Raw genomic sequence first — 14372 nt, forward strand, 5'->3', positions numbered from 1 at the left:
GTCAAGGCTATTATTAAAACTATAGTTAAATATATCTACCATTGTTCTGACATCCTATCTACCATTGTTTTGACATCCTATCTACCATTGTTCTGACATCCTATCTAATACTGTTCTGACATGCCATCTACCATTGTTCAGACATCCTATCTACCATTGTTCTGGCATCCTCTCTGACATTGTTTCGACATACTCTCTATCATTGTTCTGACATCCTATCTACCATTGTTTTGACATCCTATCTACCATTGTTCTGACATCCTATCTACCATTGTTCTGATATCCTGTCTTCATTGTTCTGACATCCTATATATCATTGTTCTGACACAATATTCAGCCAATCATGTACTATCTATCATTTGTGCAACAGGATACTGTAGTATCTTCGTGGAGACACTTCGATGACACGGGTTCCATAACCTACATGAGAACGATGTGTGAAGTCCTTTCTGCTTGTGTTGTGTGATAACTCTTCACAACTACTCACTCATTCACAAAGTAACTTTATGAATAAATATTGCTTGGCATTATGGGGTGTCACTATTCGTTATACATAGGTGGTGCCAAGATCCGCATTCGTAGTTTCGTATCCAAGCATCGACCAGACCAGACCAGACCATTCCCATGCTCACGTCTTTCGTCAAGATATTAGTGGAAAGCGTCTACGATCTGTGTTCTGAAATAATGTTGAAAGCGAGGGCACATGCACGCACGCACACATTTACACAGGCGCACACATTTTTCACATACGTTTCAAGTACACTTCAAGCTCAAATTCATTAAACGCTTACCAAAGCTCCTCGGAAACAATCAATGGCGTTACCGAGAACGGTCCACAGCTCCCATCATGCCTCTCAACGCCATCTGTGCAACTAAAGTGTTCATCGGAAGAAGCTGTCCTGTTGTCCTGCTGTAATCACACCTTGGTGGCTTACTCCTAAAGGTAATTATCTACACACAGAGGCCAGTATATGTGTTTTTTAGAAACATAATAATAGTTTGATTATATGTTTTGTTTAGATGTCAACAGCTGTTGAAACTCATTTTGTTATTGTTTGCTTCGCAATCTTACATATGATTATTCAATATCTATTAACGAATGCTTAGACTGGAACCCTAAAATATATCGGAACTAAGAACATAAATTTCACTCTGGACGCTCGTATCTCGTGGGTTATTCTTCTAATTGTTCAAAGTTAGAACATATAGAGAATCTCACCCGAGTGTCATTTGATATGAAATATATCAACACGAGTTGGTAAAAGTGGAAAAATTTCGAGGCTTGCCGGGGATTTTTGCCACTTTTATCAACGAGTGTTGATATATTTGATATCAAAAGTCACGAGGGTGAGACTTTATTTATCATACAACATCATTCTTCCAACTTTTTCAATTTGTAGACAGTAATTAGCACTGTCTTCAGTGTAAAAAGTACTGCTAACAGCTTCAGTAGCAGAGCCACTAGTGATGTCATTTGATTGTGACGTCATGGTAACCAGTGATGTCACAGTGGTCTACAGCGTAGATATCGCTTGATCTCATCCAAGCGATATCCCATGTAGGAGTCAGTGTTGGATGATAAAAAGCAACAGCAAACAATGCTTAATTTCTAAATAATGAAGTGCCACTGAATAGTATTTGTCAAAGACACACCAATAGGCTACGTGGACCTTTCTTCAAATGGTATAGTTTTAAATGCGTTACTCCCCTGAGCTATAAATATTTTTTCACCGAATTTTACCTCACGAGTAGGTCTAGGGGTGCATGGGTTATACACCTTATTTTCTTCTTTTCTGTGAACACAATTTCAATCAGTTACTTCAAGATGGCCACATCTGTCCTCATTAGAAACAAATGGGTCCCTACTTCAACAGAATAACTGCCAATAGAAGTGGTATTTATTATATGTGGTTTGAGGGACAATGTGACAGATAGATTTTACGGGCGGCAAGTTTTCCTATTTCACAACCATGTCAACTTAAAACGCAAAGATCGTTTTGAATTAGCGAAGGTAATGAACCCTGTGACAACATATATTTGTTATACTCCATTTTAATCTATTGAGACTATATACCCTTAATCCTTCAATAAGCGCAACTATTTTATTTTTTAGCATTGTATTATGTTTCGTATTTTTCTTGTATCATTTTTGAAACTGCATGCCTATGAAATAACCATTTGCTCGTGTGTCATTTTGGCGCGATACCTTTGTTTGAATAACAGGCATATGACTGTGATTTGATATATCTGATTGACCAATCAGAATATAATATTCCTCTTGGTGGATGTGTCTTGGTTCCAAGGGCGATTGCACAACTATTGCCCATGTCGTAGTCTGAAGGTAGGAACGATATACGAAGCCGCCCAGTGACCTCAAGAAATGAATTACCACTGAAACATTAAACGAATAACCTTAACAACCGCGCGTACCTATCAAAAGAACTTTTTAAGCCTATATACTTATGCCTGTATACCTACCTTTATACTACGGTAGGGGGCACGGGTGGCCCAGTCGTCTAAGGCGCCGCGATTCACTTTGCAGTGTTGCGTCCCTTGGTCACGCCAGAAACCTATGATTGTGGGTTCGAATTCCGGTTCGACCCGATTATGTTTCTAGGTTTGTCAGCACCATACCCGTGGTCGTGGGTTTCACCGAAGTGGTAAACGTCTGAGACCTGCATCACTTCTGGCTTTCCTCCCACATTAACTGACACGCCGTGATATAACTGGAATACTGTTAAAAGCGGCGTTAAACCCAACTCACTCACTCACTCACCGTAACGACATGAGTAATGTAACTGATCGAAAATGTGCCAAGGTGGGGAAGGATACGCTCACCTTTTTGCGAACACCTGGTACCCTCACTATTTGATGGAGATTTATAAACACATGCTTTTGATAGAGTCGGAATTGTACACTAGAATATGTTTCTAGCCTAGATTTCTAGATTATGGGAAGGGTTATGTCGCTTCTAATATACACTATCACTGACGGAAATAGTTTGTAATGTTTACACATTTAACTGAATTTCACTGTCCACTCAGACACTAACATCTCAGTATACTTTTTAATCAGTTAGCAGTTTAGTGGCCTTTCGTTACTGACTAAAAACAGTGAAGTAGTAAACGGACATACTGTCATTGTCAGCTTCCTGTATGAGAGAAATATTATTAGGCATACAGCAACAACTTCATGAACACAAAGAATGTTAAACCTCTGTGGGATTCGAACCTGCAAACCTCTTGGTTTGTAGCTTATATATATATATAGTCGGTCACACTACCTTAAATTCTTAACATGGTCAGTGGTGTTTAAATGCTAAACATTTATCGATTATGGGAATGTTGTGTTTAAGTGGTGTTTAAGCTATGAGGCGATAGCTCTTTTAATGTGTTTAGATAGAACACACTAAATGTGCATTCCTTTCAGTACTGAAACACATTCCTTAACATGCAATGTACCAGGTAGATTTGTAAAGTCATTGTTTGCTAGCCTTCTGACCGCTGTTACAAATGACGTTCGAAGAATTCACTAGACTATTTTCTCTTGCATTGAAGTCGCTATTTTTTACCAACGATTCAAGCCACCACCTGGTTCCAGCGAGAGTGCGTGCTCAGATGACACTGCACATGGCAAGACATCTCGTGCTGCATGTGCTATTGACTTGCGGCTATCTGCTCTAAACATGCCCGACAGTGATAGTGCTCTCGCAGAGCTCATGAAGGGAGTAGTGCTCTATCATTGACTTCCGGCCTCATTTCGTTAGCCGATTATTAATAAACACACGTGACTAGTACTCCGCAAAGTGGAAGTTTGTATTGGCGGGTGATAGGGGAACGTAGTGCGTCAAAATATGTGAAGTTTTCACGATGCTCAGTTATCAAACATCGTACGAAGCAAACGTTATCCGTAAAAGCCACTAAAGCAATGTATTGTATTCTCTGCCAAGGGAGGAAACTACATTTGTCAATTACATGTACGCATTTGACGCTATGGTTGTACCAATACTTCTCTCTGGGTATTTGAAAATATTTCTATCACAGAAACTGTTCACCTTCGGTTTTTTAAACACTAAGAAAGTGTACTCCGAAATATGGGAAACTTAGAAGACTCAACGTAGTCAAAATTAATGGTATTGATATCTTTTGGGGCAAGAACGCTGACTGAATTTTTTTTAATTATCTTTCATTTTGTATAAATTACTTTTTATGATAATTTAATAGTAACAAGGAAACATAAATGGATAACATGCATGAAACGAATGTTTGAACTCGGCCTTAGTAACATATGGATATCACAAAATGTTCAAAGTCAAGGCTATTATTAAAACTATAGTTAAATATAAAGTTAACTAAAATATATACAGTTGCAATCCTGGATCTCTACAAGAGATAAATCATCGAAGGGATCCATGTATAATCGTAGAAATGACTGTTTTAATTTTGAAAACTATTAAATCTATACAGATGGAAACTATTCGAGAACATTCCTTAAGTTCAGAACCTCCAGTCACAATGTACTAGTTGTGGAAAAACCATTAACCGAAAGAAAATGCCAACTCTGCCAAGTGAGGAATTTCACTATTTGTTTATGTGTCCTTCATTTGAACAAGCGAGGAAACAACTCACTCATAAATATTTCTATATTAATCCCATGTATAAAAGGAATTTACTTTTTAATAGCCGAATATTAGGAACATTGAGAAAACGATCTAAGTTATGTAAAATAATTATGATAAAGTTTAAACCGGGAAAGAATATTTCATAAATGTTTAATACACATTTTCAGCTGTGTTCCGTACCTGGTCCGACTGATCGGAAAAATATATTTATGACATTGTAATACTGTATTCATGTACATACATTTTGTATTATCAATTTTTAATGTTGCTGCCAGCGATCTAAGTGTAATAAGGTTCAGTTCAAATATGCCCCAACTGAGCGTGTAGCGAATGTGCAGCACTTCGTGGCAATAGACGTGTTCCTGAGCAGTGTGCGTGTGTAATCAGTGCACGATGGGAATTTATATTATGTCAAACTATTTCGTGAACAACTGAGATCCAGGTTAAAATATGGAAATCCCCAAAACTCTATTGTTTGTCGTAAGATCGAGTTATCAAGCTCTTTGACTTGGCTGATTGCTTTTCACTGTGCCCCGATGGCGTGGAATGTTACTCATGGTTTCAGTCGGCCGTGATAAAGATCAGATATTTATCTATTCTGCGTTAAACATCATGTAAAAGGCTCATTTAGTTTTAGCTGACACAAGAAAAAATTGTACTTCGTACATAGCACATCTTTTGACTTAAATCATTTACTTTATAACCGCCATCACTATTTCCCTTAGAACGTGTTGCCTCGGGTACAGAGTTTATTGATGCATTTTGAAACAGTAACACAGCGATCTTTATCATACCTCCATGTAAGAATGATGAGACTGACTGGTTCAGGTGATCTTGATAAAATACTGTGTATCCCGCCAGGGAGGGAACTAAATATCTCAGCGAGTGAATAAATCCGGTATACCCTTATACCCCGCTTCGAAGCAAAAATGCCGCACGCTTTTTCCGAGTCAATGAAAGTCACGTGATAGCACAAGTTAACCTAAGATCAATCGAACACTGTTTTTTATTAATTTTTAATTTGTTTTTATTATTTTCAATTGTCGGTGACATAAATTCGTTGTAGCAGTATCATTGGGGGTACATGTGGATTGGTCCGTAATATAAAATTTAACGCTGAACGCATAAATCCACATGTGCCCCTCGTGATACTGCTACAACTAATAATGAAGACTTTTTATAATCAGACCTATGACAAATGATCGAATGCGATTGAAAGCCTTCTCTTAAATCGGATTCTGTGTCATTCTTCAAAAAGGAAGAACACTTCTAAATGACATTCAAAGACTTGCTACTTCTGAAAGTTCACATGATTCGATTTGAGTTACGTTCTCGTTTTCGAGCTAAAAACTCTTAACAAATCGGTTTGTATCTCGCTTCAGTTGAGCATTTTAGTTTGAAACAATTCTTGTCGAAGATGCAGCACTGCGGTACAGTGACCAAGAACATTGTGTTAATGTGTGCATCCGCCCACATGTTACATACAACGATCGGGATCATATTGTCTTTTCATATTTTATTTTCAATGTTATTCACGGATGGTATCGGAATATTCACTCTGAACCAGCATGGTATGTATTCAAACACCACACACCCACGTAACAGCTTGTTGGGAGGGAGTGTTCTTTTGGAATGGCTTTGACCACGTCAATGAGGTAGTGAATGCGTTGGCTTAATCGCCGCTTTAAAAAATACTGTGTCTAAATATATATACAAGCTTGTAAGTGAACAATAGGAGGAAGGTATACGTTATGCAGGTGAGTGATTAGGTTATATCTTATATCATTATATTCCCTTTAAAAAGAGTGATACACGGATATAACTTAAAATTTCCCAAAGAGATATTAGTTTCTAGTAATAGTTGTATGTTAAAACAAAGTTACGTGAACTTTAATGACAGTTGGGTAGATCAATCATTTTGCTAACACTCCAATAATTTGAGTATGGGTACTTAATCGTCCCATAGTTTTCCTTGAAAGGTCCCCTCCTTATAGTTTAAAGGAGCGGTCACCATCCCATAGTACAGCATGATTTTTGCAAAATTAATTTGTGATTCATTCTCGGGAGAAGATACAGGACATGTGTCCTATAATCTTAACTTACTTCAGCAAAATAGAACAAGATTATATCACTGTTGACCCTACGTATATTCTCAGAATTCCTCGAAGCTGTTTCATTATCAGTCTATTTGGTACTGGTCAAAGTTGATGCAGTTGATGCCATTGACGTAGATCTGATTACTGTCGACACAGTTGGGGATGCAGGTTTACTGGATTTCCTCTGAATGATGTTGTCAACGCGGGCTTCTATCTGCGCAGATGTCCTCTACGATTAAATCATTTATTAATGCATTTCGGTTATGGAAATGGTCTGGTGTAATGAACGATATTCATTCATAATTGTACCCATCCAAAACATTTTCCTTTCATTAACGACCATTCCTTATACTTAAACTAAATACTAGATTTTTCATTTTCATGTTTTAGATATCACACACATACGAAAAATTGTTCTTTTTCAAAGTGACCCCCACACAACTGAGCTTTCTGTTCTAACTTAAGGGCGTATTAATAATATTAGTAGTATTTTATGGACGAGCATATAATACAAACCAGCGCCAATTTATCAACAAACCATACCTTGTAGCTTCGTATTGCCACAGACTTGTGCCCTGTCCTCTCAGCGCTAAGCTGTTCGTCTAGGCCAGAGTCATACCGATGTGTTGCAGTGGTGGCCCTCAGGGAGTGGAAGGAATAAAAACCACTAAAACCTGCCACTTTACACAGTCGTCCGATAGTGCCTCTTAAAGGATGCAATCCATTCGGAATGTCCATACATTTCCATGTATTTTCTCTCACAAATGTCAAGGGCCTCAAGTAAAATGCGGTGTGTTTTCCGTCTTTAGGTCTGAAAATACATAAAAAACAAATAAATATAAACACGATCGAGGTGAGGTGAAATTGGGTTTAACGTCGCGTCCAAGATTATTGCACTTATATAGCGACGTGCATGTACATTTGTACGTGTGTGTGTTTGTGTGGCTGCTTGTACTAGTCCGGACTGAAGCCGATTTATAGTGCTAGTCCACTGAGATATCATGCCGCAGTTTAACATGAATACCCCACTCAGACACAGTATACTGACTCCGAGCCGACCAGTCCTTGTTTTAGCCCCTTAATGCCGAGCGCCAGACAGGGTAACAACAAGTACCATCTTTTAACTTCTTTTGGTATGACGCGGCCGAGGATCGAACCCCGGACCTCCCGCTCTCCGGGCGGACGCTCTAAACACGATCGAGTTAAAGTGAGTAATGACAATGCCCCGCGCACAGGGTGTGAGCTTATTTTGTTAACGTCATTAAACTTAATGACGTCCCAATATAGTATGACATCATAGTTAAATATTGTTCACGTTTACCATCGATGCTAACATATGTATTGCTTCAAATTAGTTAAGTCACGTGTACACCACTGTGATCAAATATAATTGGTTGGTCATGCCACTTTCAGCAATATTTCAGTTATATCGCGGCGGCCTATTAATAAATGTAAACGGGGATAAAATATAGAGTTGTTCTGGACCAAACAGCCAGTGGCTGACGGCACGAGCAACGATTTACGAAGGCTCGCCAACAACCAGAACACATTACATGACCACTTCCCCCACTCCTATGATGTCGTCTTTTAGTACAGCCAGGGTATAACGAGGACTTAATCTACCCTGCGTCACTCAATTGTAATGAAGTCATAATAATAGGTGACGTGTTATGAACACTTGAGTTGAAAATTCCAAGACAGTGAAATCAACTTGCCAATATACTCTTAAAAGTTGCTTCACTGATATCATTACCATTAAATTTTACTGTCAAATTCATTGATAACTTACCTGAGTGACATGTACTTTTCATAAAGCCGAACAAGGCACCTCTCTGGTCGTTCAAAGTTCTGGCCCACTTTGACGCATTTTCGTTCATACTGTTGATGTTTAAAGCCACCTCTGTTTTTTTTGGACACATCTTCCATGTATTTTAGACATTTCAACCCATCAGCACCTACTGTTATTTCGAACTGTGAATTCGGACCCGTTCAAAGGTATCTGTGCTCATCACCAGCTCTCAGAGCACAATTGATATTAATTAGATACCATAAAATGATTGTATCTAATAGCTATTGGGGGTACCCTCCCCCAGCATCCCCTTCTCCCACAACATGTCTTCCTGGTCCACACTGATCACTTCAGCCTGCCCTTTCTCTATGCCCTGTCTTGCCAAATATTTCATTCTCGCATCTAGGACGGACCTTAATCCTTGAAACATCGGAGATTCGAAAAAATTCAGTTGAGTGCCGTTTCTACTGGTATAATATTGTAGGGATGCGACAGTTTGATAAAGAGTATTTCCGCGATGTCCTCGCCCTTCTGAATTCTGACCTCAATCATAAAACACATCAATGTTTTATTTAACTACCTTTCCTCCTGAGCCAGTGACAAAATGTTAGGGTTCAATACCATGTCCTCTGTTCTGCCCCTCTTACGCCGTTCCTTCACCCACCCTTGAAACAAGCGAACTACATACTCTTGTTTTCAGTATTTGATGAGTATGCTGAATCACACTACTTCTTGCTGTCAATATCAGATGTTGGCTTGGCAAACCTTGCTGAACTTTAATCTACGCTTTGTTCAGAAGCGTCACTTGATTGAGGTATTTCTGATGAAGTTAATGGCGAGCGAGTGTTACAAGGTAGCAAATTAACAAGGTTAGATTCAATTGCTTGGCTTGCTTTGTACAGACCAGTGTCAGACCTGAGGAAAACCCTTCGAGATTAATCAACTCACATTTACCAACATCAAAGTTTGGAAGTTCACTTGAATCCACATTTAGTAAAGTTTCAAAATCTGAATTAACGTCCACCTCAAAAGTGTTCGTGAAACTATTTTGTGTGACAAATACATCGTTGTCGGATTCATTCGCAGTCATGCTGACAATTCTGCCTGAGTCGTTCATCGAAAATCGAAAAATATGATGTTGCATGTGCAGATATACACACCACACTCCCACAGTTTTGCACGTTTATTGGTGTGTTTTAGCGACTTGGTTTGTCATGACTATGTACAACTAGAGCACACCTCCGTTAGTTTGGCACGTGAATATCACTTGAAGATTAGTTTGAGGCATTAACTTGATCGAACTTTGTTTTAAGTAGGAGAAAGTCCTCAATTGTTCGAGGACGTCAGGCCGAGAACAAGTTTCACGTGCGAAAATAATCGCGAGATTCGGACATTCTCCTATGTAATGAACGAATTGGGATTCATTGCAACCGGTACCCCCAACCCGTAATTTATCTTTGTTCTCAAACCTGTCATTAACATATATATTTCATGATCTCTACGTTGTTTGAAGAGTATATTAGTGTCAATTTTATGTGAGAGGAAAGCCCAGAGCGACCATTATGTCTTGTTTCGTTTAAGGCAGGCAACTCTGCACGGCACATTGCAACGCCTAGGGGATAGTATGACTGCTTTGTTTTGTTTTGACAGTATATACCTACACACATGCACACACATATATAAATATATATGCCTCTTTTTGTGAATTCTAATTGATATGAGAAAACAAAGACAATATTTAAACTGTTCACATCTTCTCCATACAAAGTTATACATCGTTTCGATAGTTAATTCTGTACTGACATCTTAAACATTACGTAACGCAGAATGTATCAAGAAGAGAGAAGAAAACAGACACATGCGTCAGTCACCAAGAACTAAACGAGTTTACAGGTTTTAAGCATGTAGAGGAAATATTTCACTCGTTGAATATGCCCCAACACATAGGATAAAGATACTAAGTAATTCTGGTCTTGCCATTCTTATCCAGAGAAACGTCTAAAGGATATGGATGTCAACGCAGTCCTCGCATGTCTCCTCTTGGGCGTGGTCCAAGTATCTGCCGAGGGTGAGTCATTCCTTTCTTTGATGAATACGTAACAATCGTATGTTCAAATTGAAACGAAAACATAATTTTCACTTAAGGTGTTATTCACCATGTAATCCACTATTAAACAACACTCATTACTTCCGCGCTGATAATATGTGGAGTGAGTGAGTGGATTAGATTTTACGCCGCTTTTAACAGTATTGCATTTATATCACGACGTGTCGGCTTAAGGAGGAAAGCCAGAAGTGATGCAGGTCTCAGACGTTTACCACTTCGGTGAAACCCACGAGTACGGGTATGGTGCTGACAAACCTAGAAACATAATCGGGGCGAACCGGGATTCGAATCCACAATCATATGATTCTGGCGTGACTAAGGGACGCGACTCTGCACAGCGAATCGCGGCGCCTTAGACGACTGGGCCAGCTGTGCCCCCCGATAATATGTGGAAACAACAACGAGGATCAGCAGATCGGAGATTTCATATAACAAATTGAAATGTCAGTCAGGCATTTTTACACGCTGAAGGAAACTAGCCGTTATTTAAATATATTCATTTTGTTCTAAGAACCACATGTGGAACGTTTGGAAGAGTTGCACGGGAACATGATGACTCCAAACTACCCCAATAACTACAACAACAGCTACGAAGCGATCTGGGAACTGAATCTACCAGTGCTCAACCAAGCCTATAAACTGGTCCTGGCCATTGACGATATGGACATCGAGGGAAGTCCCACAAACTGCTTTGACTACATCAAAGTGAATGATCAGAAGTACTGTGGGACGTCACCCAAGACAATCACAGGTAATCTCTCGTGAGCGACTTGTTGTTTGCATTCAAGACTTCTGCCGTTTATTATGGCATGTCTAGTGCCGGTCCTGAAAAGATGTCCATCACAGTCGGACAGCCTGACTGTTAATGAATGTGTATTCAGGGTAGACATATTCTGGTCGGCTGTGATCCGCCAACTCTCCTTGGTTCATTAACTGATGGCCAAGTGAACACAAAGTCGACAATAAGTTTAGGAAACATGATATAAGATTTACAATTATTTTATTTGCAGTGAATGGTGTCAAGAACGGTCTGATTATTGAGTTCCACTCCGACAGCAGTGAGACGCGAAAGGGTTTCACGGCGCATTATGAAGTTGTTGAACAATAGGTAAAGGGAATACATAATGTCCTCGCGCACTATTTTCTGCTCCCACTTTTTTCAATACATTCTTCACCTTCTCGTTCAAAATACAATTTCTTATCCATCGATACATGTTCTTCCGCTATCAATACATTCGTTTTTCCTATATCTATACATCTTCTTCCTCTGTTCATACATTCTTCTCTTCTCCTATACTTACATTCTTTTCTTCTTCTCTTTCTATATATTTTTCCTTTGTATGCATACATACGTCATTCCTCTATCCATAAATTCTTCTATTCCCACATTTATATTTTCTTTTTTCCTTCATCTATACATTGTCTTCGTCTTCTGTCCGTACATTTTTCCTCTATTCATACAACCGTTATTCTTCTTTATATACATTTCTTCCTGTATTCATACGTACTTCTTTCTTCTATCCATACATTTTTATATTCATGTATCCACACTGTCTTCTTTCCTCTATCCATACATTCCTTTCCCTCTATTTATAACTTTCTTCCCCTATACATATTCTTTTCTCCTCTATCCATAGACTCTTCTCTTCAGCTTATCCACACATTGCGTTTTCCACTACACGTAGTTTTCCTATCCATTATTCCGATATCGTTCATTCTTTTACCTAATATTCATTATGTTCCTTTTTGCCTTCGATCAATTTATTGCTTTCAGTAGTGTTTCATTCGTGCCTGTTTCATTAATATTACTAATTGACATTTTGCAGACTACGGGACCTTGCAGCAAGAAGTTTTGTCACGCAATCGCAAAGCGATGGATTTGTCACATTTCGGTTTCAAAACTCACCATGAGTATTAAAATGGTTTGAATGCCAATCTGACTATGTCTTCCATCTTGTTGAGACAAAACAGTCAACAGATATATCTACAATGTCAAGATAGAGCTGACCATGACGCATAATTCAGGATCCGCTCATTGGCACAATTTCTCCACAACAATATGAACATGCATTCCTAGGACTAAAGTGCACTTTAACATCCATGCAGTCTCCTCTTCCTCCATCCATATATTACTCTCCTCCATCCATACGTTACTCTCTTCCAGCCATACATTACTCTCCTCCAGCCATACATTACTTTCCTCCAGCCATACATTATTCTCCTCCATCCATACATTACTCTCTTCTATCCATACATTACTCTCCTCCAGCCATACATTTCTCTCCTCCAACCATACATTACTCTCTTCTATCCATATATTACTCTCCTCCAGCCAGACATTACTCTCCTCCAGCCATACATTATTCTCTTCCAGCCATACATTACTCTCCTCCAGCCATACATTACTCTCCTCCAGCCATACATTATTCTCCTCCATCCATACATTACTCTCTTCTATCCATACATTACTCTCCTCCAGCCATACATTTCTCTCCTCCAACCATACATTACTCTCCTCCAGCCATACATTATTCTCCTCCATCCATACATTATTCTCCTCCATCCATACATTACTCTCTTCTATCCATACATTACTCTCCTCCAGCCATACATTTCTCTCCTCCAACCATACATTACTCTCTTCTATCCATATATTACTCTCCTCCATTCAAACATTACTCTCTTCTATCCATACATTATTCTCCTCCATCCATACATTACTCTCTTCTATCCATACATTACTCTCCTCCATTCAAACATTACTCTCTTACAGCCATACATTACTCTCCTCCAGCCATACATTATTCTCCTCCATCCATACATTACTCTCTTCTATCCATATATTATTTTCCACCATCCATACATTACTCTCTTTCATTCAGACATTACTCTCCTCTATCCATACATTTCTCTCTTCTATCCATACATTACTCTTCTCCAGCCAGACATTACTCTCCTCTATCCATACATTACTCTCTTCTATCCATACATTACTCTCCTCCAGCCAGACATTACTCTCCTCTATCCATACATTACTCTCTTCTATCCATACATTACTCTTCTCCAGCCAGACATTACTCTCCTCTATCCATACATTTCTCTCTTCTATCCATACATTACTCTTCTCCAGCCAGACATTACTCTCCTCTATCCATACATTACTCTCTTCTATCCATACATTACTCTCCTCCAGCCAGACATTACTCTCCTCTATCCATACATTTCTCTCTTCTATCCATACATTACTCTTCTCCAGCCAGACATTACTCTCCTCTATCCATACATTACTCTCTTCTATCCATACATTACTCTCCTCCAGCCAGACATTACTCTCCTCTATCCATACATTACTCTCTTCTATCCATACATTACTCTTCTCCAGCCAGACATTACTCTCCTCTATCCATACATTACTCTCTTCTATCCATACATTACTCTCCTCCAGCCATACATTACTCTCCTCCAGCCATACATTACTCTCCTCCAGCCATACATTATTCTCCTCCATCCATACATTACTCTCTTCCATTCAGACATTACTCTCCTCCAGTCATACTTTACACTCATTCATCCATACATTATTCTACACCATCCATACATTACTCTTCTCCAGCCATACATTACTCTCCTCTAGTCATGCATTACTCTCCTCTATCCATACATTATTCTCCTCCATCCATACATTACTCTCCTCCATCCATACATTACTCTCTTCCATTCAGACATTTCTCTTCTCTGTCCTTATAGTTTCCCAATATC

General features: G+C 39.0%; 3 protein-coding genes across 4 annotated transcripts; 1 reads left to right on the forward strand and 2 right to left on the reverse strand.

The window, feature by feature from the left end:
• The first annotated feature begins 796 nt into the window (after window positions 1-796).
• On the forward strand, window positions 797-12548 carry LOC124132115 (zinc metalloproteinase nas-39-like). Of its 2 annotated transcripts, none has more exons than XM_046495781.2 (5): window positions 797-943; window positions 10497-10574; window positions 11125-11364; window positions 11624-11721; window positions 12440-12548. In XM_046495781.2, the coding sequence occupies exons 2-4, from the start codon at window positions 10514-10516 to the stop codon at window positions 11719-11721; spliced, it is 399 nt and encodes a 132-aa protein (XP_046351737.2). In that variant the 5' UTR covers window positions 797-943; window positions 10497-10513; the 3' UTR covers window positions 12440-12548. The 2 variants fall into 2 exon arrangements, with proteins under 2 accessions (XP_046351737.2, XP_046351738.2); XM_046495782.2 differs by lacking the exon at window positions 797-943 and adding an exon at window positions 6217-6378.
• Window positions 12549-12645: 97 nt separating this feature from the next.
• Window positions 12646-13281, reverse strand: LOC124132199 (coiled-coil domain-containing protein 70-like). Its single transcript, XM_046495982.2, has one exon. The coding sequence runs from the start codon at window positions 13279-13281 to the stop codon at window positions 12646-12648; it is 636 nt and encodes a 211-aa protein (XP_046351938.2).
• A 210-nt stretch (window positions 13282-13491) lies between these two features.
• LOC125372470 (coiled-coil domain-containing protein 70-like) lies at window positions 13492-14142 on the reverse strand. Its single transcript, XM_048382569.1, has one exon. It carries the CDS (start codon window positions 14140-14142, stop codon window positions 13492-13494), a length of 651 nt encoding a protein of 216 aa, XP_048238526.1.
• Window positions 14143-14372: the final 230 nt, after the last annotated feature.

The sequence above is a fragment of the Haliotis rufescens genome, unplaced genomic scaffold, assembly GCF_023055435.1.
Source record: "Haliotis rufescens isolate VD_foot unplaced genomic scaffold, xgHalRufe1.0.p SCAF_4, whole genome shotgun sequence".
In the NCBI taxonomy this organism is placed as follows: domain Eukaryota; kingdom Metazoa; phylum Mollusca; class Gastropoda; order Lepetellida; family Haliotidae; genus Haliotis; species Haliotis rufescens.